The sequence below is a fragment of the Canis aureus genome, chromosome 19, assembly GCF_053574225.1.
Source record: "Canis aureus isolate CA01 chromosome 19, VMU_Caureus_v.1.0, whole genome shotgun sequence".
NCBI classification, from domain to species: Eukaryota; Metazoa; Chordata; class Mammalia; order Carnivora; family Canidae; genus Canis; species Canis aureus.
This window is the reverse complement of record NC_135629.1, coordinates 45,982,692-46,009,850: the sequence shown is the minus strand read 5'-3', so window position 1 is coordinate 46,009,850 and position 27,159 is coordinate 45,982,692. Positions and strand designations below refer to the sequence as shown.

Genomic DNA, 27,159 nt, shown 5'->3' with positions numbered 1-27,159 from the left:
TTTATTTATGATAGTCACAGAGAGAGAGAGAGAGAGAGAGAAAGGCAAAGACACAGGCAGAGGGAGTAGCAGGCTCCAGGCACCGGGAGCCTGACGTGGGATTCGATCCCGGGTCTCCCGGGATCACGCCCTGGGCCAAAGGCAGGCGCCAAACCGCTGCGCCACCCAGGGATCCCAGCACGATGCTTTCAAAAGGCTCATCCACAGTGTAGCCTGTGTCAGAGCCTGGTTCCTTTTTTTTTTTTTGAAGACTTTATTCATCCCTGAGAAACACAGAGAAAGGCAGAGACATAGGCAGAGGGAGAAGCAGGCTCCCTGGGAAGAACCCAATGCGAGACTTGATCCCAGACCCCGTCATCATGCCCTGAGCCAAAGGCAGACACTCAATGGCTGAGCCACCCAGGCGTCCCAGAGCCTCGTTCCTTTTTATGGCCGAGTTAATTATTCTCTTGGTAGCAGGGCCTCTCTGAGCCTTAGTGTCCCCATCTGTACAGTGGGCCAAAGACCCTGCTGTTTTTAGGGATGTGGTAAGTATGGGTTGAAGGAAGTGACTCACAGGGAAGCACCCAGCGAAGCCGGCTCTTCCCCAGGGGTGTGGCTGCCTGCCTCCCTGTCCTTACTGTCATCTCTTGCTGCCAGGTCTACAGCAGCTCCGAGTTCCTGGCTGCCCAGCCAACGCCCACCTTCGCCGAACGGAGCTTCAGTGAGGACCGGGAGGAAGGCTGGGAGCGTAGCGGCGAGGGCGAGTGTGGCCGCCGCATGAGCATGGAGATCCGGTAGGTGGACCGGGGAATGTGAGCAGATCCAGCTTCCAAGCCTGCTGGGAGGTGGAACCACAGGATCTAACACGGGAGAAAGCTTCCCAGTGCCCCAGGAGCAAAGGGTCAGACACATGGGCCAGTGGGTCAGAGCCCTGCCAACGTGGCCCCCTGGCTTTGCGTCCCTAACCACACGGAGCATAGAGCGGCTATGCACCGTCATACTGCTAGGCTTTTGCTCGCACTCTTCCCTCTGCCAGAGTACCCTTTGCTGACAAACTCCTGTTCATTCTTCAAAGACCAGACTCGACAGAAAAATAATCCATGTCTGCTAAAGGATGAGTGTTGGAAGCTGGCTTTTAAAAGACAGATAGAAATTCTCCGGGCAGACCAAGGACCCAGCACACAGAAGGACCTCAGTCCGCATTTACAAATTACCTCTGTTTCTAAGCTGAGAGTTAAAACATGGCCACTAGGGGTGATTGGGTGTCCCGGGGCGAGGGTACCTGGCACATGCGACTTTGGCTCTTCCCTGCCACAGACTGAGATCCTGGACATCTTCTGGTTCTTCCTGCCAATCGTCCTCTTCCCAGCCTGAGCGGGGCCCCAGCCCATCCCTCTTGAATACTATTAGCCTGGACACAATGCCCAAGTTTGCCTTCTCGTCAGAGGATGAGGGAGTCAGCCCAGCCTCTTCGGGCCCCAAGAGGCCCATCTTCATTCTGGGCGAGCCTGATCCGCCCCCAGCAGCCACCCCAGTGATGCCCAAGCCCTCAAGCCTTTCTGGTAGGTGAGGTCCAAGTGGGAGGGATACTATAGTAAAAGGTTTCCCAGAGGAGGGACTATTTGAGATGGGTTTTGAAGTGGGAGCTCTCCAGAGAGACCATTCACTTGTCTAATAAAGGTTTTAAGATTAAAGAGGCCAGGGGTCCCAAGAGGCCTTGGGCCTCAACTTTACTCCCAGGCTTGGGGTGATAACCCCAGTTCACTGGATCAAGATGGGACTGGAGAGGGAGATGAGGCTGGGGACTTCGAAGGGAGGCATAGGGGTCTGATGGGTGGGGGAAGGCTTCTTAAGAGGAGGGGACTTGAAAAGTGGAGCTTTCCAGGAAGAGCAGCGCAGGAAGGAAGTAGGGGGAGAGGGAGCTGCCTGAAGAAAGGCCAGGAGGCTGAACGGTGTGCCCAGTGACTGGGGAGGAAGGGGCTTCGCCTCCTCAGTGGTGAGGTTGACCAGGCTGAACCCCACCCCTGCTGACCCCTAGCTGACACAGCCGCCCTCAGCCACGCACGCCTACGAAGCAACAGCACTGGTGCCCGACACTCAACACCACGGGCCCTGGATGCTGGTCGGGGCCGCCGCCTTGGGGGCCCAAGAGACCCAGCTCCTGAGAAGTCTCGGACCTCCCCCAGCGGGGGCCGCGTGCCCAAGTCAGCGTCAGTGTCCGCCTTGTCGCTCATCATCACAGCCGGTACCACATGTCACCCAGCCTTGTCTTTGCTTGTCTGTCCATGTCTATTTTAACCACCGGTTGGGGCCTACCATCCAACAGAAGGAGCTAGACCCAGGGAGAGGTGGGGGGACCGTGCTTGGGGCATTGGAGCAGCAGCAGCATAGCCAGAGGGGTCAGCTCAGTGGGAGGGTTGGGGAGAGGTGCCCGCCCAACCTTTGTCCCTGCAAGGGAGTGACCCCCTCCCAACCCTGGTCCTGCAGATGATGGCAGCGGCGGCCCCCTCATGAGCCCTCTGTCCCCACGCTCGCTGTCCTCGAACCCGTCATCCCGAGACTCCTCTCCAAGCCGAGACCCGTCCCCTGTGTGTGGCAGCCTGCGGCCCCCCATTGTCATCCATAGCTCAGGCAAGAAGTACGGCTTCAGCCTGCGGGCAATCCGTGTCTACATGGGTGACAGCGATGTCTACACTGTGCACCACGTTGTCTGGGTGAGCAGGAACAGCAGGACCTGGCTTGAGTCCAGCTTCACCCTGGCAAGGCGCTTTTACCTTCTAGTCTTAGGAGTGCAAACTTCTTGCCTGCGAGGTTCTAGAGCCCAAGGCAGGGAACTGGTGGCACCTGAGTCTTTGCAGTCCCTCTTTCTTATGGGGAGGAGGTCGGGTGAGACACACAGGGACGGACAGAGGGGTAGAGACCTCAGTCCGGCATGAAGCTCCCATCCCATACCCACAGGTGCACAGTGGGAATGTCGTCCCGCCTCCCCTGAGCCCAGAGCCTCTTCCCTCCCTGCCAGTCACTCTCTGAACAGCCCCCAAGGTCAGGGAAACAGCATGGGCGGCATCTGGTTGCTGGGGTCCCACAGCTGAACCAGATGGCATGGGGTCTCCGGCTGTGGGGTCCCAGACCTCACAGCTCCTCCCACCCCATCCCCACTGCCAGAGCGTGGAGGAGGGAAGCCCTGCCCAGGAGGCGGGCCTGCGAGCCGGGGACCTCATCACCCACATCAACGGGGAGTCGGTCCTGGGGCTGGTGCACATGGACGTCGTTGAGCTGCTGCTGAAGGTACAGTATCCCCACTGCCTTTCCTGGGGCTCCCAGAACCCCCACGCCTCAGGGCCCCCAGATCTGCCCCCACTGCCTACCCTCTGGTTTGCTCCTGTGACCCCTTGGCAGCTCTCAATTCTGTGGTTCTCCCCGTGGAACCACACATTTCCACACTTGGTCCCACCTCCAGGCCTTGCATGTCACCTCCCCTATGCCCAGGATATTCCTTCTTCTTTGCCCCCTGGGTGCGCCGACTCTTGGCCCTCCCTGTGGCTCACCCCAACCTTAGGAGGCCGGGGATATTCATACTATCTTCGTCTTCCTCAGACCAGGGGACCTCGGGGGGCAGAGGCCTGGGGGTTTCAGGCCAGGAGGCAGGGCCTTATTTGGACAGCTCCTAGGACCGGTGGGTGGGTGGGCAGCTCATTGCACGGGTGGACAGATGGTGGATGTTGTATTTTTGGCCCATTGGGTGATGGGTCATTTGTGGATGGATAGGATCTGGGGCTTTGATGGAGGAGGAGGGAGGTGGGTAGGTGGGTGGGTGGCTCACTAGATGGGAGGCCCCCAGGTGACTCCTCACCATCCCTCCCATAGAGTGGCAACAAGATCGCCCTGCGGACCACAGCCCTGGAGAACACCTCCATCAAGGTGGGCCCCGCCCGGAAGAATGTGGCCAAGGGCCGCATGGCACGCAGGAGCAAGCGGAGCCGCCGGCGGGAGACCCAGGACCGGTGAGGCAGGGTGGGCCCTCCCTGGAGTGTTGGTGGAGGACCCGTGGCACAGCTCCGTTGGCTGCTGGGGGCGTGGGTTCTGAAGCATCAGGTCTCTCACCTGCAGGCGGAAATCACTTTTCAAGAAGATCTCCAAACAGTCCTCTGTGCTGCATACCAGCCGCAGCTTCTCCTCTGGCCTCCACCACTCCCTGTCGTCCAGCGAGAGCCTCCCGGGGTCACCCACCCACAGCCTCTCCCCCAGCCCCACCACGCCTTGCCGCAGCCCAGCTCCCGATGCCCCAGCAGGTAGGTGTGCTCCCCGGTGACCTGGCCCCATTGAGGGAGCCACCAGGGTTTAAAGGAGAGAATGACATAATAGAGGAAATGAGGTGACCGGAAGGGCCTTCCAGGGCAGCCTGGAGGTGGTCGGAGACAGGTGTGAGAGCAGAGGAGAGGGTACCCAGCAGAGTGAGCATCATGAACAGAGGCAGCTGGACGGGAGGGTTGTGAAAGCAGGGGAAGGCCAGGGAGGGAGGAAGTTGGGAGATGGGTGAGGCCAAGGAGCTGGGCTTGCATTGGTGGGCAGGTGGGAGCCATGGTGGGTGTGTGAGCCGAAGGGGGCATGTTTTAGAGGGGTCTGCTTTAGAAAGATCTTCTGAGGCAGGAAAGGATGGTGACTTGGCCCAATGCTGAGAACCCTCAGTCACAGCCAGCCAGACACAGACACCCTGAGCCCCACCGGGTTAGCATCCAGCTGAAGGGAGGAGCAGGCTGGGACAACCCAAAGGGGAAGCAGGGAAGGCCTCCGGGAGGCCCTGGGCACCCCAATTGCTATCCCTCTGACTCACCCTGACTTCATGGGGCAGAGCGTATCTGCCATCTTTACTTTCCTCAGACCAGGCATCCTCTACGGCTGAGGCTTGAGGTAGAGAGGTGAGCAGAGGCAGATGTGGGTGTGTATCTTTGGCGCATTGAGGTGATAGGTCTGTAGATGAGAAGTGGGTGGATAGGAACTAGGGCTTTGATGGATGAGTAGGAGTTCACCAGATCTAAGCCAAGGGAACAGCCTGCACACAGAACATGAGGCAAGAAAAGCAGGACTACTGGGTGGCCATGGGGTTTGGCAGGTGCGCTCAGTCTCAGGGCCCCACCTCAAGGCTGGAGACATTGACCCTCATCTGTCACCCACAGACGCTGCATCCCCTCCCAGTGTCTCCCCGAGCTCCAGCAGCCCTGCCTCCCCTGCCGCCGCTGGCCACACCCGGCCTAGCTCCCTGCATGGCCTGGCCGCCAAGCTTGGACCACCCCGCCCCAAGGCCGGCCGCCGCAAGTCTACCAGCAGCATCCCGCCCTCCCCGCTGGCCTGCCCACCTGTGCCTCTGCCCCCACCCCGCTCACCCTCACCCCTCCCCGGGCACCCGCCCGCACCCACCCGGTCTCCACGGTTGCGCCGGGGCCAGTCAGCTGACAAGCTGGGTTCAGGTGAACGGCTGGATGGGGAGCTGGGGCGCCGCGGCCGTGGGCCAGACTCGGAGCTGGTGGTCATGCGGCGGCTACACCTGTCCGAACGCCGAGACTCCTTCAAGAAGCAGGAGGCGGTGCAGGAGGTGAGCTTCGATGAGCCTCCAGAGGAGGCCGCCGGGCCGCTCACCTCTGTACCACAGATTGCTGTGGAGGGCGCTGAGGCTGTGCTGGGAGCCCTTGGACCTGCCGGGAAGGACTGATCCCTCCCACCTGGCCTCTCCCTGGCCTAGAAGTGGGGCTATTTTTTGTGCAATGTTTTTTTCCATGAAGTGACTTCTGGATGGAGACTGAGCCACCAGACTATGACACCTGGAAGGCAAGAAGCCATCTCGGTCCTTACTGGAAGACGGAGACAGCACCTCCTTTGTGTTCTGGTGCAGATCGGGGGCCGTAGGGGCAGGAATGGGGGACAAGGGTGGCATTGTAAATAGCAGCAAATCCCTGCGACTAATTTATTACTTTTTATAAGCGATAGGTAGACTGAGCTGCCATTGTGAAGGCGGCTGCCGGGGTCCTGCCCCTTGCACTTGGGACCCCATTTGCAGACGCTGCCCCCTGGGCTCAGAAGGAAGCACTTTGGAGAAGTCATGTATGTTCATGTTTTCTAGGTTTTCTGTATTTTTTAGGGTTTTTTTTGTGTGTTACTTGATCCCATCCTGGCCCAAGACCCACCGATTTGAGGGGATACAGGCAAGCTTATGTGTTCGGGCCCAGTTTGGATATGACTTGGAGAGTCTATAAATGATTCCCCTCTACCACAAAACAAAACAATCTCAAAGACGGACTGGATTCTGAAAGCTACTTCTCACTATCATAGCCTCCATCCCTAGGCCAGTCTTGCTAGTTTGCTTCTAGTCCTGAAGGCTTCAGCCTAGAAGAGGTTGTGGGAACGGAGACTTTGATGGATGCGTAGGAATTTACCAGATCTAGACAGAGGGGTCATCCATTCCACAGGGTGACACTGATGCCCTGGGAGGGAGACTCAGGACTCCCGAGGGTACTGGGAATGAATGTCCGCCCTGCACAAGATTTGGTGTTTGATGCCCTTGACCATGATGTATCTGAAATGCCCTATGGCGATCCCTCAATGTGTCACAGCCTTCCTAGAATGAAATTCAAGTGAGAAAACCCACCTAGGGGGCAATGGAGCCCAAGTGTGAATCTTGGCTTCCCTGTGTGGCTCTGGCAAAATGGCTTTCCCACTCTGTGCCTCAGTTTCCTTGTGTTTACAAAACTAATCCCAATGACTATTTATTAAGCATCTACTCTATGCCAAATGCTTTTACTCGTGGCTTCTCCCTCAGCCAGCCTTGAGAAGGCTGCAGGTGGTGTCGTCATCCCCATTTTACAGACAAGTAACTGAGGCCTGGTGAGGGGTGGAGACTTGTCCCACACTCACCTAGTAAAGAATCATGCAGCCAGGTCCTATGGTGGGCCTCGTCAACAAGGGAGCTTGAATGGAGAATCTGGGGCCAGATACAGCTGACTCCCATCTCCAGCTCTCTTTCCCAGGATGCTTTGTGACCCCCTGGGCATCACAGACAGAGCCTCCATTTCCTATTTGGAGGTGCCTGGCAAGATCACTGTGCCCTACATGGTGAGGGCACTTTGCAGGCACTGTAGCCCACTCTGCATCCCTCCCAGAGACCCCCACCCAGCACTGGCTTGTGTTGGAGCTAGACCAAGGCTGTGCATGACTTGCTCCCTCCTTCCATCCTGGAGCTGACCGTGAATAAAAGCCCACACTTACAAAGAGGAGGTCCAATGTCTGGATTTGTGAGGGGCAAAGAAAGGGGTAAGGGAAGAGTGTGGTAGGGACAGGGTGAAAATTGGCTTCTTTTGAAGGGGTTTTGAAGTCTGCATAGGAGTTCACCAATGAGATTTCCCCCTGATGCCTTCTCAGGTCCCTGGCCTCCTGCTGCCCTCTCCCTGACTACCCATCATTAAGCTCCGCCCTTAAAAGCTCCATCCAGACACTGATCTGGGGCCCTGAGCCGTGTCAATAAAATAAATAAACCATCTTTGTGTCCTTTCTACACAGGTTTTTGCTTGGACTGTGCCCTATCCCCACCCGCCGGCCCCTGCCCCCCAACCCGCACCTGAACCCAGCACAGCTCCAGTGCAGTTACTTCCTGAGCTCTGGGTAGTACCAGGAACCTTTGGCCACGCCCCCCCGCCTCCGAGTGTCTTCGGCTATTTCCGGAAATAATCGTCGCGTCTGGGCCCTGTTGGGCGTGTTCTAGCGCTCGTAAGGGGGCAGTTCGTTCAGCGTTTCCGGACGCTCTAGGCTGCCATGGAAACCGCTTCCAACCCTGGCCTAGTCGGCTTTCCTGAAAAGCTCAGCTTTCTGTGGCGAGCTCCTTTCCCATCCCACCGCCTCCTCTTCCCTAAGCTCGGGGCCGCCTCACCCGCCCTCTGGAATCATCTATTCTTCGGCAATTTCCGGAAGTTGGCGGTCAGTCTCTGGGTCTAAACTCCCAGGGCCTCTATCTGGGTCTAGGCATCCTCGGTTCTTTCCAAAAGTCTCCGCAGTCTGGAGGCTTAGCCTCTGTTCCATCAGTTCAGCTGGAAGGCGCACAGTGCTTTCCGGAATCGCTCGGGGATCTCAAAGCCCGGCCGAACCCGAGCCGAGTCCAGCCGAGCCTAGGGAAAGGCTTAGCTGACCCGATTGCGTTCGGCTGTTTCCGGACATGATCGGCCATCTCGCGGCATCCTCCGCCCGCCAGTCCCGCGGGAGTATGTTCGGCTCTTTCCGGAAATGTTCGGCCGTCCCGAGGCTCCGCCTCCGCCTCGCTTCACCCGCCCGGCCCGAGTGCGCTCGGCCATTTCCGCCGGGGGCGGGCCCGGCTGTTCGGAACCGCGGCGGCGGTGGCGGAGGCGGGGATCCCGCGGCTGCGGCGACGGCGGCCGCTGTGGAGCCACGGGTCGGGCTCGGATCGGTGTGACGGCGGCCTCGGCGGCGGTGGCGGCCGCGACCAGGTAAGTCCAGGCCGGCCGGCGTGGCAGGCCGGGCTGGCGTGCGCTCAAATGCGGGTCGCCTAAGCAGAATGCGGGGCCGAGGTGGAAGTCAGAACGCGAGCGCGGAGCTGCATCGCGCCCCGCGGGAACTGGGGGCCTCGAGGAACGGGAGGGAGGCCTCAGGCTCGACCTGGCAGCGCTGCTGCCTGCCCTGGACGGTGGGAGAGGAACGGGGTGCCCCCAGGCCGAGATAAGGGGCTAGGGCCGCGGCCCCGAATGGAAGGAGGCCCTGCCTGGAGTGGGGCGTCGAGCAGTAATGAGTGGCACCCAGGCATTGTGTGGGACATAGTGGGATGCAGGAGGGTCGGGGTCGACTGCACTTCCGTTCCCGGGGCTAGGCTACTGGGTCCACACAGGCCCGGGTCCGCGTCTAAACACGCGTGAGCGCGCGGGCCCTGCGTCCAGCCGCAGAGACCCTGGCCAGGCCTGGCCCCTCCACCCCGCCTCTCGGATTCGGGGAGCGCTGGTTCCCGGGCGCACACACCGGGGCGTGTGCAAACCTGTGCATGCTGGAGCGCGGAGGCGGGTAGGCAAGCGGATCCAGGCGGTTTCTTGGATGTCCCCTTGCCGGGCCTCAGTTTCCCCTCCTGTAGAATGGAGGGTACGGGGGCCAGGAAGCGGGTAAGTTTGGGTGCTCTGGAGTGTGGAGCCTCTGCTCCCTGATCCAACACCTTCTGGGGCTGTCGTGGTCGAGGAGGGGGGGCGATAAAGCCCAGACCGTCCGCCTGGTACTCAATTACCAGCGTGCTGGACGCTTAGTGGCATTCGTAGAGACACCCTGAATTGGCAGGCAACTTCCCGCTGTCAAGCCTTTGCACGCACTATCCCCTCCGGCCAGTGCTGTCTCCTGTCCTTATGAAGACCCGCCCTCTAGAAAAGCACGCCCTCCCCCACTACCGAGTCTCTGGAGAAGTCAACCTGCAGGACTGAGACTGGGAATGCTGTCTGTGGTGGGCTGTTTCCCCAAGGCTTGGGGCTCCTGGGGCTTGAGCATCGCCCTGCATCCAACAGCCTCCCCCTTAGCAGTTGTGACACCTTCCTCCCCTTCACCCTCTCCTAGCTCCATGACCTCCCATCACCCCCCTGTTTTGAGATCCTACTCTATGCCTCTCATTTAGCCAAGCTGGGACACTGTCCCCTTCACTGCATTTCTCCCCCACAGAGACCTTGGACTCACTTCTTAGTCCTTTGCCTCTGCCTGGACCTGCTTTCCTACCTCTTTGCTTCCTTACTGTGTCCTTCTGTGCTCTGTTGGCCCAGCCCCTCCTTGGAGCTCCCTAGTACCCTGAGCATTCCCCATCACACATTACCCACTGTGGGTGTAACTATCCAGCCATGTGGCTGTGCCTCCTGGAATCCATCCTGGGCCTTGATGTTGAGTGGATCTCTCGGGTTTAGGAGTCCTGGCTTCGCCACCCACCGAGTGGTCCAACAAAGATCTCCCTGCTCTGAGCCTCAGTTTTGCCATCTCTAACGAAGAGGCAATGAAGGGGCAATGAAGAGCTTGTTTACTGAGCATGCATTATGCCTGGGGCAGGTTCTTGGGAGTTCTGCTCCCAGTGACCCGCAGGGATGGCTGTTGTTACACCCATTTTACAGCTGGGGAGACCAGCTGAGAAAGGGGCTGGGGCTGGCCCAAGGTTACCTAGCGAGTCAGGGGTTTGCAACCCCATATTTGGGCCCATCTCTGGGGTGGGGGTGGTAGGAGCCCAACCTGGCTGATGCTGCCCTGCCCATCTCCCCCTAGGTCGGCGTCCTGGCCAAGCATGGTGACAGCCTGTGCCCTCGGCCCCCTCGTCTGGCGCAGCCGGAAGAGCCGCCAGCCTCGGGCGCCGATGGCCCCCCATGTGAGGGAGTGAGCAGCCTGGCCCTGCCCTACGGATTGAGGGGGGACGCAGCGGCTGAGTGACCTGAGACCACGCTGCCGACCCCCTCCCACCAGTTGACGAATGGTGGACCGAGCCACGAGTGACCCATGTCAGGGTCATGGAATAATGGTGGGAAGCAAGGCATGAGTGACCCCCGTGGTCACCTGTAACTTCTCAGTAGAAATAGTGGTCTCAGTGCCCCGAGCCGGCCCAGTGGACCCTCCCGGCCCTCACCCCAGCTGATGGGGCCACTGGGGCCCCGAGCAGCAGCTTGACCGTCCAGACCTCACCCTGCCCAGCCATGGCCGGTGCTGAGGGCTTCCAGTACCGAGCACTGTACCCATTCCGCCGGGAGCGGCCGGAAGACCTGGAGCTGCTGCCGGGAGACGTGCTGGTGGTGAGCCGGGCAGCCCTGCAGGTGCTGGGCGTGGCTGAGGGCAACGAGCGCTGCCCACAGAGCGTGGGCTGGATGCCTGGCCTCAATGAGCGCACGCGGCAACGAGGTGACTTCCCCGGCACCTACGTCGAGTTCCTGGGTCCTGTAGCCCTGGCCCGGCCCGGCCCTCGTCCACGTGGCCCCCGCCCACTGCCCGCCAGGCCCCGGGATGGGCCCCCTGAGCCAGGTGAGCAGCAGGCAGGGGCCCTGGCAGTGACGGGGTCCTCTCAGACCCTCAGTTTCCTCTTCTTTCTAATGAGGCAATGGCACCTCTTCCAGGGGAGGAGGAATAAGCACATTTGGGCAGTTCACAGGTGTTGACTGCACCGCTGTCGAGGGCTGGGGTCAATTCGTGGCATTGGGAACACAGCAGTGGACATAGGCCTGGCCCTGCCCTAGTGGGGCTCCTGGTTCGAGAAGTGACAAGAATGTGATTAGGTAATGGAAAATGCTGCGGGGAAGGAGCCTCACATGGGAAGAGCCGGGAGTGAAGGTCTCCGGGCAGCAAGCACAGCAAAGGCAGAGGCTGTGAGGTAGGAATGTAACGGCAGGTTCGGGGAACAGCCAGTGGGGTGGAGTGGTGGGAAGGGAGGGGCAACTAGGGCTGTGCCTCAGGATTCTGTGGAATTGATTTTGATGACAGTGGGGAGTGTTCAGTAGGATTCAGAGATTCAACTTAGTTTCATCCCTCAGTTTGCAGATAGGGTCCCTCAAGAAACTCCTTTTGTTACCCTAATTTTTCCCAGTTTCCAAAATGAAGGGAGACACAAAGCCAAAAGAGGATGGGATGATCCTGCAAGGCCATGCAGCACACATTCATCCCTCCCCAAAGACCCTTGGCCATCTACACTTCAAGAGATGTGCCAGCAGTGAAGAATGAGGGCATAAGGAGATTGCTGTATGCTGTAGGCAGAGTGCGTGGGTTCCAGCCAGGGAAACTGAGGCCTAGGCTGTGGGGATGAGTCTGATAAGTGCTGAGTGCCTCAGAGTCTGCTCCAACCTTCACAGCAAGCCAGGGAGGGCCTGTGTACAGATGGGGAGACCGAGGTACTAAGGGGTCAAACCACTCACTTAGGGTCCATCCACCAGGGAAGGCCAAGGCCTGCGAAGCGCTATGGCCTCGACCTCTGGCCTGCCTGGTTTGGCACCAGAGGGACACCGAGGCCCCCAAGAGGGTCACATCCAAGCCCCACAGCATGGGGCCGGATGGGAGGCACCGAGGTGAGGGTTTGCAGCATCTGGTGCCTCCAGGCCCTGGGCCTACGTCCCGCCTCAGCCTGGAGGAGCAGGAGGCGGCCCCATCCGGGCTCCCAGCCAAAATCTGCCTCTCCCCCTGGTAACAGCCTCCTCCCTCCTCTGCCTGGCCTCAGGCCAGCCTCCACACACATACCCACTCCGGGTGGCTGCCCGGCCCCGCCCTCCAAATCCTCCAGGGCTGCGTGACAGTGGCTGGGGCCAGCCCTCCGTGGGCCTCAGTTTCCTCATCTGGCCACTAGAAGTCTTGGTCCTTTACCCGTTCAGGCCCTGCCCCTCCAGGTCCTGGGACCACCCAGCAACATGCTGTGGCCACCTGCATTTCCCCCATTCGGCCCCACAGGGAGAGCCGAGCCCAGAATGTCAGTGTCGCCTGCACCCCCAGAGGGAGGTTGCTGCCTCTCTCAGCCTCAATTCCTGATCCATAAAATGGGAATGACACGAGTTCTGATGAGACGTCCCTCCCCGTTTTGCAAACTAGTCACAGGCAGAGTTCAGAACTGTACCCTCCACCCCCATCACCTACCTCCTCTCCCCTTGCTCTCTCTCTCTCTCTCTCTCTCTCATTTTTCCTTCAGCATTTTTCACTTAGCTGGGCCTTTCTCCAGCTTGAGGCACCACCTGGCCCATCACTCAGGGAGGCCCCGCAGGCCCGGGCTTGCCCCTGCTGTATGCCAGGGCGTCCCTGCCGAGGGCCGGAGCTGCATCAAACGGTGGCCATGCAGGCAGAGCAGCCTGAGGACAAAGGGCCTGGTGGAGCGAGACACGCAGGGCCAGGAAGGCCCCTGGCGCCCACTGGGAGGGGTTTCAGCATTTTTAAAACAGGGGAAATACTTTTTTAAAACAAGATGACTTAGAGAATGGAAGAAGGTTCTTGGAATGAGGCGTTCTGACCTGCAGAGGGATATCGTCCTTTTATCCTTTTCAACCACTTTGTTGTTCCAAGAAAGGAGGGAGAGAGGCCACCAGGAGCCAGTTTCCTACCTGAGGAGGACCGAGGCACAGAGAGGGTGGGTCCTGTGCCCAAAGTTGCACAGTAAGCAGTGGCAGCACGTCCCAACCCTGCTGTAAGGAACTCCCACAAGCTCGGTGGCTTCAAGCCACAGTTCCCTGCTGTTCTGCAGGCCCAAAGTCCAAATTCAAGGTGTCAGCGGGGCCGTACCCTCTCTGGAGGTTCTAGGAGTGGACGGTTCTTTGCTTCTGCCAGCTTCTCATACCTCCGGGTGTTCCTCGGTTTGCAGCCCTGTCATCTCAATCTCTGCCCCTGTCTTCACACAGCCTTCTCTTATAAAAACACCAGTCATTGGATTGAGAGCCCTAAGTCTAAGAAGATCTCGTCTCAAAATTCTTACTTTAATTCTATCTGCATAATAAGGGCATAGCCACAGGTATCAGGGATTAAGATGTGGACATACCATTTTGGGGGACACTGACCAACCCACTATACCTGGTCTGAAACTGTGTAAACTGATATTTTATTTTTTAATTTATGTATTTATTCATGAGAGACAGAGAGAGAGGCAGAGACAGGCAGAGGAAGCAGTAGGCTCCATGCAGGGAGCCTGACGTGGGACTCGATCCTGGGACTCCAGAATCACGCCCTGGGCTGAAGGCAGGCACTAAACCACTGAGCCACCCAGGGATCCCCATAAACTGGTATTTTAACCCAGAAAATTGTTTACCACCAACTCAGCCCCTCCACCCAGGTTTTGGCTTCCCTAAGATTATGGTACAGATGCCAGACCAGACCCAACCTGGAACTGCCCAAGCCGAGGTCCAAACGGCCAAAGAAAGGGGCCAGGATCCTTCCAGGAACCCCACTAAACAGGCTGTCCGTCCCCTTCTGCCAGGCCTCACACTCCCCGACCTGCCAGAGCAGTTCTCCCCACCTGATGTTGCTCCTCCACTCCTGGTGAAGCTGGTGGAGGCCATTGAACGGACAGGTGAGCCTCAGCCCGCCTACAACCCCTGTATGCTGCTTGCTTACCCCCGGTGATGGGTAACTCATCCCCTCATGGGGCTGCCAGACCTCCTGTGCATGGAAAGAAGCTGAATTTGGATGCTCTGGGCCTCCCTGTTGAGTTGGGGCAGTAGTGATTCCTAGGGTGTGGATGGGAATGTGGTCACCGATCGCTATTGCATGTGCCGTGCCCTCTGGCACCGTCGTCCCAATTATGTCTAGGAGGTTGAGTAGTCCTCCCAGCCCCCACGAGGGGTCCAGGAAGCATGTGAGAGCCGGTCTTGCCCCTCGGGGTGGATGTGACCCACCCCTTTCCCTCTCCCCCCAGGGCTAGACAGCGAGTCCCTCTACAGGCCTGAGCTGCCCGCCCCGCGCACAGGTGAGGGGAAGCTTCCATGGGCAGGGGTGGGGGGAGAGCTGGCCCCGGACGTCTCTGCCGACGCGGCCCCCTGCACCCGCAGACTGGTCCCTGAGCGACGTGGAGCAGTGGGACGCCGCGGCCCTGACGGACGGCGTCAAGAGCTTCCTGCTGGCGCTGCCCGCGCCCCTCGTGACGCCCGAGGCCGCGGCCGAGGCGCGCCGGGCCCTGCGGGGTGAGCCTGGCGCGAGGCCCGGGGCGGGAGGGGGCCCCGGGCGGACGGACGGGCGCCGGCCCCGGCTCACCCTCCCCTGGCCGTCTGTCCGCAGAGGCCGCGGGGCCCGTGGGGCCGGCGCTGGAGCCCCCGACGCTGCCACTGCACCGCGCGCTCACGCTGCGCTTCCTGCTCCAGCACCTGGGCCGGGTGGCCCGCCGCGCCCCCGCTCCGGGCCCCGCCGTGCGAGCCCTGGGCGCCACCTTCGGGCCGCTGCTGCTGCGCGCGCCGCCTCCCTCGCCGCCGCCAGGGGGCGCGCCCGACGGGTGAGCGGCCGGAGGGGGCGGGGCCTCGGCGGAGGCGGGGCTTTGAGTGGAGGGCGGGGCGGGAGCCCTGGCCCTGGGGCCGAGAGGCGGGAGCCGTGGCGATTGTCGTGGGACAGGACGGAAACGATCGCAAGGGCGGGATCTGGGCCCCAGGGAAACCCCAGCAGGCCTGAGGCCGAGTGATGGGACCTAGACCAGGGGGAAAGCGCGTGGGTGGTGCGCAGGCCTCCACTTCTGCCCCCTATCTTGGTGCGTTGTTGTGTGAACATTTATTGAGAGCCTGCTGCATATACAGAAGCAGGAGTCAGCCTCCCACACCTGCCTGTCATCGACCCTGCCCTACACGTGCCTTCCCGTACCTCTGCCCCAGGCGGCCAAGCACGGTCCTACCCACTGCCCTCCTCTTCCCCCTAGGACTGAGCCCAGCCCTGACTTCCCTGTGCTGCTGGTGGAGAAGTTGCTCCAGGAACACCTGGAGGAGCAGGAGGTCACACCCCCAGGTGATCCTTCCCCATATTCTCTCATATGGTTGGGAGCTGTGAATGCTGACTTGTGGCCCTGCCAGTATCACAGGCTCTGTCGCAGTAGGAGCCAGCCACAGTATACAGTCGTGCTCAATGTACATTTGTTTTCCTGTCCCCCAGCGCTGCCACCTAAACCTCCCAAGGCAAAGCCAGCCCCTGCAGGCCTCGCCAACGGGGGGAGCCCGCCCTCCCTGCAGGACGCTGAGTGGTACTGGGGTGACATCTCTAGGTAGGGTTCTGGGATGGGAGCCACGTGCTGGGCAGGGCCTGAAGGGCAGGGTATCTGGGCAGGTGCCCCAATCCTGGATGTCCCCACAGGGAGGAAGTGAATGAGAAACTCCGGGACACACCTGATGGCACCTTTCTGGTCCGAGATGCATCTAGCAAGATCCAGGGAGAGTACACACTGACCCTCAGGTGGGGAGCCTGTCCCTTCAGGGATGACTGGGTGTGAAAGGTGGGCAGTGTCAGCCGGGATGGCTGGGGGGTCCTACCAGCTGCTGACACCCCTCTCACCCGCCCCTAGGAAAGGCGGGAATAACAAGCTGATTAAGGTCTTCCACCGCGACGGGCACTATGGCTTCTCAGAGCCACTCACCTTCTGCTCCGTCGTGGACCTCATCACCCACTACCGCCATGAGTCTCTGGCCCAGTACAACGCCAAACTGGACACACGCCTCCTCTACCCAGTGTCCAAGTACCAGCAGGTCTGTGGCCAGGGTGGCAGCCAGGGAGGGTGGCACCAGTCTCGGGCCTAAATGTCCCAGGCAGTTTCTCTGATCACACCGGGTGTCCCCAGGACCAGATCGTCAAGGAGGACAGCGTGGAGGCGGTGGGTGCCCAGCTCAAAGTCTATCACCAGCAGTACCAGGACAAAAGCCGCGAGTATGACCAGCTCTATGAGGAGTACACCCGCACCTCCCAGGTACCACAGCTTGTGCTCCTGGTAGGAGCTCCTCCCAGGCGCTGAGGGACAGTAGCAAGGCCATGGGGACAGACGCCTGCTTCCAGGTCACAGAGCAGCCACTTAGCACCCGGGGCTGCCCAAAAACCAGAAATCAATGTATGTGTTTTCAAAAAAAAAAAAAGAACAAATGAGAAAGCACCAGCGACCCACCCCCCTCCCAACTGCAGGAGCAGCCAAGTCAGGACCTAGGAGATGTCTGCTTGAGCCTCTGTGTCTCTCTGGGCCTCACTTTCCCCATCTGGAACCGTAAACTGGGGCTGTGGGTCTTTCTCCCTGCCCTTCAACCTGGATCTTATTCAAAGTGCTAGCTAATAACCTGACAAGAAGTGATGGAGACAGAGTCAGGAGGTCATGGGAAAGACAGCCTCTTTTAAAACAGGGAAGGGGGAGGGCGGTTTTATAATTCAAGGACCATGTTAATAAGTTACTTTCAGAATTCGAGATGCGCAGCATATTCAGACTGAACATCCCATCTCAGGCAGGAAATAGCTCAGCCTCCCCCATTATCCCCAAGGAATTTCTTTCTTGCTCCCTTTTTACTACTAATGGATCAACTGAGGCTCTGAGCAGACAGGACACCTGTCTGGGATTGGTTATGAGCATCGGGATCTTGGAAGTGATCTAGGGCCCTTGAGTCTATTTCCCCGTTAATAGTTCTGACTTTGTAGGAGGCTACTGGCAGGTTCCACAAGATGATGTATAGAAAGTACTCCGCGAAGCATCCACCCTGAGAGGGAGCCCCATGAACTGTATGTCGCAACTAGATTTGTCTTTAATTCTCAGCAGTGCTAACAGATCCAGGTGTTGGTAAGGTATCCGAAAGAGGATCTAAAGGAAGAATGGGTTTGGGGAGTGGGAGTCCGTTCGGTACAGCTGGAGCTAGAGAAATGATGCACCTTGATGGAGGGAACAGCTTGAGCGAAGTCCATATCAGAGTTGGGATCTACCTCCCCCCCTCACGAGGGACTTGTAAGGAGTCCCAGCAGGAACTAAGATTCACCCCCTCCTCCAGGAACTGCAGATGAAGCGCACAGCAATTGAGGCCTTCAATGAGACCATCAAGATCTTTGAAGAACAGGGCCAGACGCAAGAGAAGTGTAGCAAGGAGTATTTGGAGCGCTTCCGACGTGAGGGCAATGAGAAAGAAATGCAGAGGTGAGTCGGTTCCTCTGCCCTGCCCTACCCCACCCTGATCTGGCACAGGGCAAGTGGAGAAAGAAAGAAAGCAGAGGGGGCATCCTGAGCTCCCAGGAGGGGTGGGGATCATTTGAAATGGACTTTGAAGGATGAATAGAAGTTCACTAGAAAGAAATCCGGGAAACAGTGTGTGCAAAGGCTTAGAGGCTTGGAGGCCATGTGAGGCCTTAGAGCCGCTCCTCCCACAGGATCCTACTGAACTCAGAGCGGCTCAAGTCTCGCATCGCTGAGATCCATGAGAGCCGCACAAAGCTGGAGCAGGAGCTGCGGGCACAGGCTTCAGACAACCGGGAGATTGACAAGCGCATGAACAGCCTCAAGCCAGACCTCATGCAGCTGCGCAAGATCCGAGACCAATACCTAGTGTGAGTACCTGGCTCTGTGCTCACCTGCGGGTCCCTTGGTTCAGGGACATCTAGTGAGGTGGTCTCTGTCTGTGTCTCACTCTTATTTTCTCCACCGAGTGGTCCTACCTTGCCCCTGAGACCCCACCCTCTCAGTCAGGCCCCTCCGGGCCCCCTCAGCAGGGCTCCCCTATGGGTTGGCCTCAGCCTCAATGCACAGAATCGCAGCTTCTGTGAAATGGGAGCTCTGCTCCCACAGGGCTGGGTCACTGGGAGCCTCCAACAGGATCCACTCCCCGAATGCTATGACCTAGCACCCCAGCCTGGGCTGAAATCCTGCCTCTGCCCACTGAGCCATGCAGGCTTCGTCAGGAATCTCCCTCCCACCTCTGCCTTGGATGCTGACATGCACCTGCTGTGTGCCAGGCACTGTGCGAGTACCATGGACACATGAGCTCACTCTGTCCTCTCAAAGTTCTTTGTAAAGTCCTTAACAGTGAGGGAAACTGAGGTACAGAACAGACAGCTTGCCCTGTGTGAAGGCACACGGCCGTGCAGCCCTCAGGCCTAAGCCTCTGGTAGTGATAAGGCCTTGCTAGAATGGCGTGTTCTGGGGTTCAGTAAGAATCAACGGAAACAGTAATAAGTAGGGGGTTCCCTGAAGAGCCCCAGGTTCAAGCTTTCCTTGACCAAGCCAAGACTGACCTCTTGTGGCAACCGGAGGCATTACACCCATCCCTGGCCCTGGTAGGTCCCCCTTGCCTCCAGCCAGACTGCACTGGCTCACAGTGGGCTAGCCAGCCTGTGCTACAGCCTCTGTTCCTCTGCCACCAGAGTGGAACAAACGTACGTTTCCTCTCCCTCCAGGTGGCTTACCCAGAAAGGTGCCCGGCAGAAGAAAATCAACGAGTGGTTGGGGATCAAAAATGAGACTGAGGAGTAAGTGAACACCTACCTGAAGGGGCCATTTTCAGTGGGTTTTGCAGGATGGGTAGGAGTTCACCAGGGAGGGACTGCTGTCCAGACAGGCAGGGGAGCTTCAGAGGCTTCAGAGTGAATGACCAGGTCTCGCCACCCTGCTTCCCTCACAGCCAGTATGCGCTGATGGAGGACGAGGACGACCTCCCCCACCATGAGGAACGCACATGGTATGTGGGCAAGATCAACCGGACACAGGCTGAGGAAATGCTGAGTGGCAAGCGGGATGGTACCTTCCTCATCCGTGAGAGCAGCCAGCGGGGCTGCTATGCCTGCTCTGTGGTGTGAGTGCCTGGCTGGGGAGCCGAGAGTGAGCAGAGAGGTGCGGGGGGAACCACACATTCCACCTGAGGGCTCTCACAGAGCACCTGCCGTGGCCTGGACCCTGGGAAGGTGGCCAGGGAGGAGCCCCCACCCCACCCCACCCCACCCGGCCTGCCATGGCTGCCACAGGAAGAAGGGATCGTTGGGGGCATGGGAGGAAGCTAGAGCAGTGTTCAGGCGGGAGGTGGCGTTCAGGCAGGAGGTGGCGGCATCTGGACCCTGGACCGAGTTGGGATCCAGGAAATGGGGAAATGCGAGTCCTGGGCGGAAGTCACCTGCTGGCCAGAGCCGGAGCTGGGAGAGCCCCGCGGGAGCCCCGCTAAGTGCCTGTTTGCCTGCACCGGCAGGGTGGACGGCGACACCAAGCACTGCGTCATCTACCGCACGGCCACTGGCTTCGGCTTCGCGGAGCCCTACAACCTGTACGGGTCTCTGAAGGAGCTGGTGCTGCACTACCAGCACGCCTCCCTGGTGCAACACAACGACGCGCTCACGGTCACGCTCGCCCACCCCGTGCGGGCCCCCGGCCCCGGGCCTCCGCCCGCCACCCGCTGACCACCGAGCACCAGGATCCGCCCGGAGCGGAGCCACCGTGGGGCCTGGTGGCTGGGGTGACAGCCCCATCCAAGGTGTCCATCTTTGGGATTTTCTGTCCGTCTCTTTCCTTTTCAAGTCTCTTCCTGTCTCTCTCTTTCTCTCCATTTCTCTCTATCTGAGCCTCTCTTTCCATCTCTCCATCTCTGCCTGTCACTCTGTGTCTTTTCCTCCCCATCATCTGTACCTCCTCTCTGTCCCTCTGTGTCTCTGGGTTGGGGGTCCTGCCTCTCCGGCCCCATACGCCCCTCTCCCGTGGGCACTGCCCACCTCTGACCCTGTGCCCTGCCCACCCAAGGCCCCCCCCAGGGTCCCCGAAGACCCACCTGGCTGTACCTGCCATGTTTACAGAGGCCCCTGGGCTGTGCGGCCCCAGCCTGGGTGCCCCAATTTTTAAGCCATAGACCTGGGGTCACGGCAGGAAGGAACTTTACTTGGCCACTTCCAGGAACCACCTTGGCCGGGACATTCTGGGCCGGGCGGGACCCGCCCCACAGACCCCCAACTTCCCCTCCAAACCCTGAAGTGAAACCAACACTTGGTTATCCCCACATAGGGGCCACTGCCAAGAAGTACCCCCCCCCGAAAAAAATAATTAAAAATAAACTTACGAGCCGGCCCCACCCAGCACCAGGCCTCCCAGAAATAGAGGCTGCCCGCGTTGCTGGGGCGGCTGAGACGCACCACTGCCCACAGCACTTCTACTCAATGTAGACTCAAGGCTTCTCCTCGATCATGTTGGGTTCTGATTTTATTTTTTCTTGACTGTAAAGCCCTTTTTTCTCTCCTCTTTTGGGACGAGAGCCCTGGTTTTCTACACGACCCGTGGACTGCCCCCCTCCCCCCGCCTGCCCAGCTAGGCTGGCAGGCAGGTTTTGTATGGTACGTTGATATTGATATGGATATAAAACATGGAACATGTGGATGCTGTTGTTCTGTTGTTGCTGTTGTGGCTTCTCCATGGCCACTGTGTGCTGGGGACCCTGGCATTCACAGATCACACTGATCCTGCCCAGAGGATTGTAATTCCAGTAGCCAATGAAGGGCGACAACCCTCCCTTCCCCACCCCCTCTCCCCCGCCCAGTTTAGCTGCTGGTAACTGGAGAAGGGGAGAGACTTGTCCAGGCTCTCGAGCAGAGAGGCTTAACCGCTGAGCTCAGACTCCATCCCAGCCTCTCACCAGTGCCTAGGTCGGCCCCCTCCCGCCCCCCAAGCTGGAGTCCCAGGCCCTCGGGCAATCACCTCCCCTCTGATGTGCAGCTTCATCACTGCCAGGTGGGGTCAATAACATGACCCCTCCGGTGCCACCCAGAGAGGGACCCCATGTCCTTAATGCCCTCAGTGCGGCCCCTCCCTGCTGACTCTCCTCTGACCCCTTTCTACACCTGCCCCTGACACGCATACCACCAGGTCCCAGGGGACATTGACTTGGGGGCTCATGATATCTTTGACCTGAACCATTCATCATGCTCCCCCTCTGCCAGGGTCCCCGTCTCAGCCCTCCCTTCCTCTACACCCCCACCCCAAGACTAGGCATTTCTGCCCTCTTCTCCCCATACAGCACCCCTGGAAGCTGGGGGGTAAATGAACAAAGTTCCACTAGGCTCTCGGAGGGATAGGAGCTGCCTCCCTTGGCCTCAGAGCCCTGGGGCCTTCCCAAGCACTGTCCCTGCCATGTATCCAAGTCAGGAGGTGCCCCATGAGTAACCCGAGCCCAGATGCCACCTTCCCTGCAGTCTTCACCCACTGCAAGGGGGGACAAAAGATAAAGGTCACCTTCTAGATCCATGACGCCAGCCAGTTGGGCCCGCAGACAGAAGATGACAGCCCACAGGGCCTCCAGTAGGTGTCTATGCTATGTCTCCTTGGGAAAGCCACCCCCCACCTCTGATCCTCAAGATTCCTGTTACCCGGTAGGGTCAATAGTTGCCTCCCTCAAGCCCCAAGGGGAAGTTTCTTGAGGGCCAGACAAACAAATGAGTGAGGTTACCTTTGTGAATCCATCCAATAGGGCTGGTGCTTAGTAACCACTAGAAAAACTGTAGCACTTTATTACTTCTTCTGTCCTGCCCAGCATAGAGCAAGTACACACCAGTTCCGCAAAGTTGTGCTGCTTAGTCTTAACAGAGGCATCATAAAGGAAATGGGGTTTGCAAAGGGTTCAAAGGGACAAGATGGCAGGATCATCCAGCCGTGGGCACTTCAGGGAAACCCCGGTCCCGGAGCCTGCTGCTGTGGACACCAGGCCGGGACTTCCCCAAACCGGAAGAAGACAAGGGAGCTGGGGAACTGGGGCCTTTGGCTATAATCTGGGCCAGGTGTGGGTGTTTCCTCCCATGGGATCAGGTCCTGTGTCATGCCTGGTATTTGAGGCCCTGCAAAGTCTAAGCATCTCAGTTATCCCCTCATGACCTCAGTCTCCACGAGGTGAGGCAGGCTATGGGCTATTCTCTGTCGGTGCTAATGTCCTGTGTCAACACCTTTCCAGCGGTGCCTCCCCCACCACAGCCTGGGGAACCTCTCCCTCTGCCTCTGAGCCCTCCCTGTGGCTTTATTCTCCAAACTTCACTTTTTTTTTTTTTCTAAGATGTTATGTATTTATTTGTGAGAGACACAGAGAGAGAGGCAGAAACATAGGCAGAGGAGAGGTGGGCCCCCTGAGGGAGCCTGATGTGGGACTCCATCTCACCACCCCAGGATCATGACCTGAGCCAAAGGCCGATGCTCAACCACTGAGCCACTCAGGTGCCCTCCAAACTTCACCATTTTACAGAAGGGGAAGCAGAGGGTCCATGACTTGAGGTGCCCGGTAAAGTCCAGCCCCAAACCCTGGTCTAGGTGATTCCAGCAGGTTCGAGTCCCACACTGCCAAGCCCCCAGCCTAACCCCGCGTACGCAGGATGGGCCTAAGGTGATTACTGCCCCTAGAGTCCCCTGCGGGCCCAGAGGCCCCACACCCGCACCTCAAGCTTTGGATGGTGGCAAGAAGGAACGCCAGCTTTCCTTGTACCCCCGACTCTCACCCGAGACAGGGCGGGGAGGACAGAGAGAAGTGAGGGGCCCTCCCCGCCGGCTTCTGCTTTCTGGCCTGGCTGCGGCGGGCGCCGCCCGAGTCAGCTGGCTGGTGGGCGGGAGCCTGAGAGGAGGGGGCACCAGGGGCAGGGCCGAGGCGTGGAGAGTGGGGGGGCGGACCCCGCCCCGGGCTAGCGGGAGGCGGCCGGGCTGCGCAGTCCCGACCCCCCGGGGCAGCGGGGGGGGGGGGGGAGCGACGTGCCCGGGCTCGGAACCGGGCTTGGGGGAGCTGCATGACCCTTGGCCGCCCCCCAGAGCGGTCCGCGGCCGCGTGGAGACCCTCGCGTCTCTCTGCCTCCCTGCGTCTCTCGGTCTCTGAAGCCGCCACCTAGTCTCGGCTCCCGGTGCTGTGACCCCAGCCTCACATGACCGGGCGGCCCCGGCGGCCCGGAAGGGTCAAGGTGGCCCCGCGGCCCGGCAGGTGGGGGGAGGGAAGCGCCCCCACGGCCGCGTGACTGCGGGCCCGGCAGCCGGCGCGAGCGGGGATGGGGGTCAGGTGGGCGTGGGCCCTAGGCGGGCCGGGGGACCCCAGAGTCGCCCGCCGCAGCCCCAGGGGCGTGGGCACCGGGAGGCGGGTCCGGCCTGGGGGCTGGGCCACCGCCGGGTTAAAGGCGGCTCCCGCCCGGGCCGCCGCTCCTCCCGCCTCCGCGTCCTCGCCCCGCGGTGATGGCTCTGTGGTCGCTCCTGCCGTGCCCGCCGCCGCCGCCGCTGCTGCTGCTGCTGCTGCTGCTGGGGGTCCCCGCGGCGGCGCGGGGGTCCCCGCGGAAAGTCCTCTCCGAGGGGGCGGCCGCCTGCAAGGTAGGGACGGCCTCGCGGCGGGAGGGCCAGCGGGGACCGGCGCGCCCGGGCTGCGGGCTGCGGGCTGCGGGCGGGACGCTGCTCAGGCTCCACGGACTCTGCCGGAAAGCCTGGGGTTCGGGGCCCGGGGAGGGGGGCGCTGCCCCGGTCGGTTCCGAGTCCCCCCCGCGCTGCCGGCGCTCGGAGTGCTTTCACTTCCCCATCCCGCGTCTGTCCCCGACCGCGGCCCGGGGGTGCACGGAGCTCCTGCTGTGTACCCCTGGGCGGCGGAGGGAAGCCCAGAGGAGTCGGCGCGTGGCACCCACACTCCAGGTGCTGCTTACGGGGCGCCCTTCGGCGGGGGGAGAGCTCGCGCATTTCTGGTGCGGAGCAAGCGGATGTCTGGGAGCCGAGCGCCTGCTCCCCGCTGCACAGACCCTGGCGGGCCTGCCGCCGGCCGCTGAAACCGGAAGTCAGCACGTATTAGGCGCCGCCTCAGCAGGAGAGCCTGGGAGGGGTTCACCTGCGCCCCCTGAGAGGCAGATTAGTAACGGGTTAGCCCAAGTGTAGGGCCTTGCGCAGCCCGGGGCCAAGGCTCTGGGGGTGAAGTGGCAACAGATGAGCATACATTAGTCTCCTGGGGTATACACCCCTGTCAGAGAAGGCAGGATTGACAGCAGCGACCAGAAGTGTCCATGCATTGAGTCCTTACTGCATACACTTCCCCTGGGCCAAGGGTTTCACCTCAACTGAGGGAAAGCAAGAGCTGTTCATAAATTAAGTGCCTACTGTTTGCAAGTCTTTGTCACATCCGTTTTTGCAGAAAAACTGAGATTTAGGAAGATTTAGGGATGCAGTGAAGCCCTGGAGTCAAGATTCCACCTGACAATGTCTGAAAGGACTGCAATATGGAGCACCTACTGTTTGTAGCTGCAAGAGAACCAAACAGGGCTATCCTCCCTACAAACCCCTCCCTTCCTCCCTCCCGCACAGGTTGGGGACCTATGCCTGCAGGAGCCCCTCAGGAAGTCAGAAGCACCACTTGTCAATGTGAGCGTCTACTACGAGGCACTGTGTCCCGGGTGCCGGGCCTTCCTGGTCCGAGAACTCTTCCCGACCTGGCTGATGGTCCTGGAGATCCTCAATGTCACGCTGGTGCCCTATGGAAATGCCCATGTATGTTGGCACTGGGGAACCAAGGCACTAAGCCAGGGAAGGGGCACCTGGTGGGCCAGCCAGCACTCACCTACCTGCTTTGCAGGAACAAAATGTCAGCGGCAGGTGGGAGTTCACATGTCAGCACGGTGAGCAGGAATGCAAGCTTAACAAGGTGGAGGTGAGCAGACCCCTGAGTATTCGAGTGGTGGGGGCACAGAGGCTGGGGAGATGCCCATTGTAAGGAAGGCAAAAGCAAGGCTCAGAAGGGATTGGAACCAGTTCCATCCTCTGCCTGTCTGCCTCTTTAATCACATCTTCATTCACCGCTTCATTAGTGAACACCTGTGTTACTCCCAGAGTGGTCCAGGGGTGCTCTGGGCCCACTTTAATCCCTCACCTCTCCACCCCCTATCCCACAGGCCTGCCTGTGGGACAAGCTAGATAAAAATTTGGCCATCCTGATCATTGTCTGCATAGAGGAAATGGATGACATGGAGGAAAATCTGAAACCGGTGAGCAACACCCCTCACTTGGCCCCGGGCTGGGAGACCCTGGTCTTCCCTGTCTCCAAACAGACCCAAGTTCAAGTCTTGGCCTGACTACCACTCTCTGTGTAGCCCCAGGAAAACAGCCTTCCCTCTGGAAGCCTCAAATCTCTAAAACAAGGGAACAAATATCTTTTGGGGGCATTGGTAGATCAAGGAGGGCTTCCTGGAGGAGGTGCCTCTGAACTGAGCTTGGATGAACAAAAATGTGCAGAGACACAGATGATGATCCTCATCTCGAGTATGGGGATGACAGGACAGGCCCGCATACTTCTCTGGAGGATTATGAAAAACAACTCCCAATGGAGTGACTCATTGATGCCAATAAGTTTATTCACTCATCAAACATCTGGACCACCCAAAAGGCTCACCCTGGGACACCCCCAGCTCTGCAGAGTCATAGTGGGGCCAGAGGAGTGCAGAGGAGGGAGCACTCAGAAGATTCTGGGGAAGTGGAAGGGTGTTCCTGGTGGGGGGAACAGCACAAACAGAAGCCCTGAGAAAAATGAGATACTGCAGTGGTCCGGGGCTGCGGGTCTGGTCTTATGAGAGGGAGGAGCAGCCTGAGCCCCTGCCTTGGGGGCCTCCACTCAGCTAAGTGTTAAGTACGTGCTGTTTGTGGACATTGTTGCATTGCTGTGGACCCAAATGTCTCCTGTGGCCAGTGAGGAACAAGCTTGGCTTGGGGGGACTGGAGGAGGGACCGTTGGGGAGATAACTCGGAGGAAGCTGAGGCAATGCTCCTACTCACCAGCAACCCTTGTCCACCCTCAGTGCATGGAGATCTATGCCCCAACAATGTCCCCAGACACCATCATGGAGTGTGCAGTGGGGGACCGTGGCATGCAGCTCTTGCACATTAATGCCCAGCTTACAGATGCTCTGCAGCCGCCCCACGAATATGTGCCCTGGGTCGTCGTCAATGGGGTAAGAGCTCTTGTAGCCTTCAGTGTGCCACCAGGCCGGGACCGGGATGATGGATGTGCCTTCTGGTCTGGGAGGCAGGGGTCAGACTTGCAGCCATTTGCAGCCCTTGATGGGCCGGGCATGGGTTGGTTGGGGCAAGGGACTGTATGACTTCCTGTCTTGCTTTGTGCAGAAACCCCTGAAAGATCTGAGTCAGCTCCTAAGCCTCGTCTGCCAGTTGTACCAGGTAAGCTGCAAGGGGAACAGAGGGATCCGCTGGGTGCAGGGGTGGGTGGTGCCTTTTTTCAGGACCCCCAGCTCACGGCCATCTCCTCCAGGGTGAGAAGCCAGATGCCTGCCAACTCACAGCCACCTCCCAAAGGAAAGTCTGCTTCAAATGACAGCTGTTGCCCTGGAAGGGAGCTGATGGAGGAAGAGCAAGAAAGAGCACACCTGCCCGTTTTTTTCTGATCCCTGACTCTCAGCCACTGCTGCTCATCATCACAGTAACTTCTACACATTCTATGAAGCCCAGACTCAGAATCCTGCCCCAAGATTAAGCATCTTGCCCCACTGAGATTGGTGCTGCATTGAAACTAGTTTAATAAACACTTCTGGATTTTGTGATTCATTTGATAAGTTAGCAAATCCCCCTGGACTTACACAATGCTAGGACCCCCTCTCTAGGGGATGCAGATCCAGACAGATATTCCTAGTCCTACAGGGAGCAGAAATGGGCCAGAGGGAGGCACCAGGGCTAGAGGAGTCCAGGGAGGGAATAAAGGCTCTGCAGAGGGAATAGAACCTTTGGGGTGGGATGGATTTATTTATTTATTTGTTTGTTTA

At 59.3% G+C, this 27,159-nt stretch overlaps 3 protein-coding genes and 1 long non-coding RNA gene across 23 annotated transcripts in view; 3 read left to right on the top strand and 1 right to left on the bottom strand.

The window, feature by feature from the left end:
* Positions 1-7,513, top strand: part of MAST3 (microtubule associated serine/threonine kinase 3) — a 39,108-nt gene extending 31,595 nt beyond the window's left edge. For 19 of the 20 annotated variants that reach the window (XM_077859415.1, XM_077859414.1, XM_077859408.1 and 16 more), the window contains 8 exons: positions 640-776; positions 1,300-1,544; positions 2,021-2,227; positions 2,470-2,696; positions 3,148-3,270; positions 3,850-3,986; positions 4,093-4,274; positions 5,160-7,513. In XM_077859415.1, coding sequence (XP_077715541.1) covers positions 640-776; positions 1,300-1,544; positions 2,021-2,227; positions 2,470-2,696; positions 3,148-3,270; positions 3,850-3,986; positions 4,093-4,274; positions 5,160-5,692 — 1,791 coding nt within the window. In that variant the 3' untranslated portion in view covers positions 5,693-7,513. The remainder of the gene's footprint in view (positions 1-639; positions 777-1,299; positions 1,545-2,020; positions 2,228-2,469; positions 2,697-3,147; positions 3,271-3,849; positions 3,987-4,092; positions 4,275-5,159) is intronic. The other variant, XM_077859417.1, reaches the window with a different exon arrangement.
* LOC144290310 (uncharacterized) lies at positions 204-8,303 on the bottom strand. Its single transcript, XR_013358041.1, has 3 exons — positions 5,401-8,303; positions 4,817-4,953; positions 204-4,086 (listed from the first exon to the last, which is right to left on the bottom strand). It is a non-coding gene; the product is annotated as an uncharacterized LOC144290310 (long non-coding RNA).
* A 13-nt stretch (positions 8,304-8,316) lies between these two features.
* On the top strand, positions 8,317-20,777 carry PIK3R2 (phosphoinositide-3-kinase regulatory subunit 2). Its single transcript, XM_077859420.1, has 16 exons — positions 8,317-8,471; positions 10,258-11,001; positions 13,919-14,011; positions 14,357-14,407; positions 14,490-14,621; positions 14,716-14,926; positions 15,341-15,426; positions 15,571-15,679; positions 15,769-15,867; positions 15,977-16,157; positions 16,250-16,375; positions 17,430-17,572; positions 17,803-17,979; positions 18,826-18,897; positions 19,050-19,220; positions 19,608-20,777. Exons 2-16 carry the CDS (start codon positions 10,680-10,682, stop codon positions 19,813-19,815), a joined length of 2,181 nt encoding a protein of 726 aa, XP_077715546.1. The 5' UTR covers positions 8,317-8,471; positions 10,258-10,679; the 3' UTR covers positions 19,816-20,777.
* Positions 20,778-23,552: 2,775 nt separating this feature from the next.
* IFI30 (IFI30 lysosomal thiol reductase) lies at positions 23,553-26,940 on the top strand. Its single transcript, XM_077859398.1, has 7 exons — positions 23,553-23,725; positions 24,698-24,880; positions 24,966-25,040; positions 25,282-25,374; positions 26,182-26,334; positions 26,507-26,560; positions 26,652-26,940. The coding sequence occupies exons 1-7, from the start codon at positions 23,594-23,596 to the stop codon at positions 26,712-26,714; spliced, it is 753 nt and encodes a 250-aa protein (XP_077715524.1). The 5' UTR covers positions 23,553-23,593; the 3' UTR covers positions 26,715-26,940.
* The last annotated feature ends 219 nt before the right edge of the window (positions 26,941-27,159 follow it).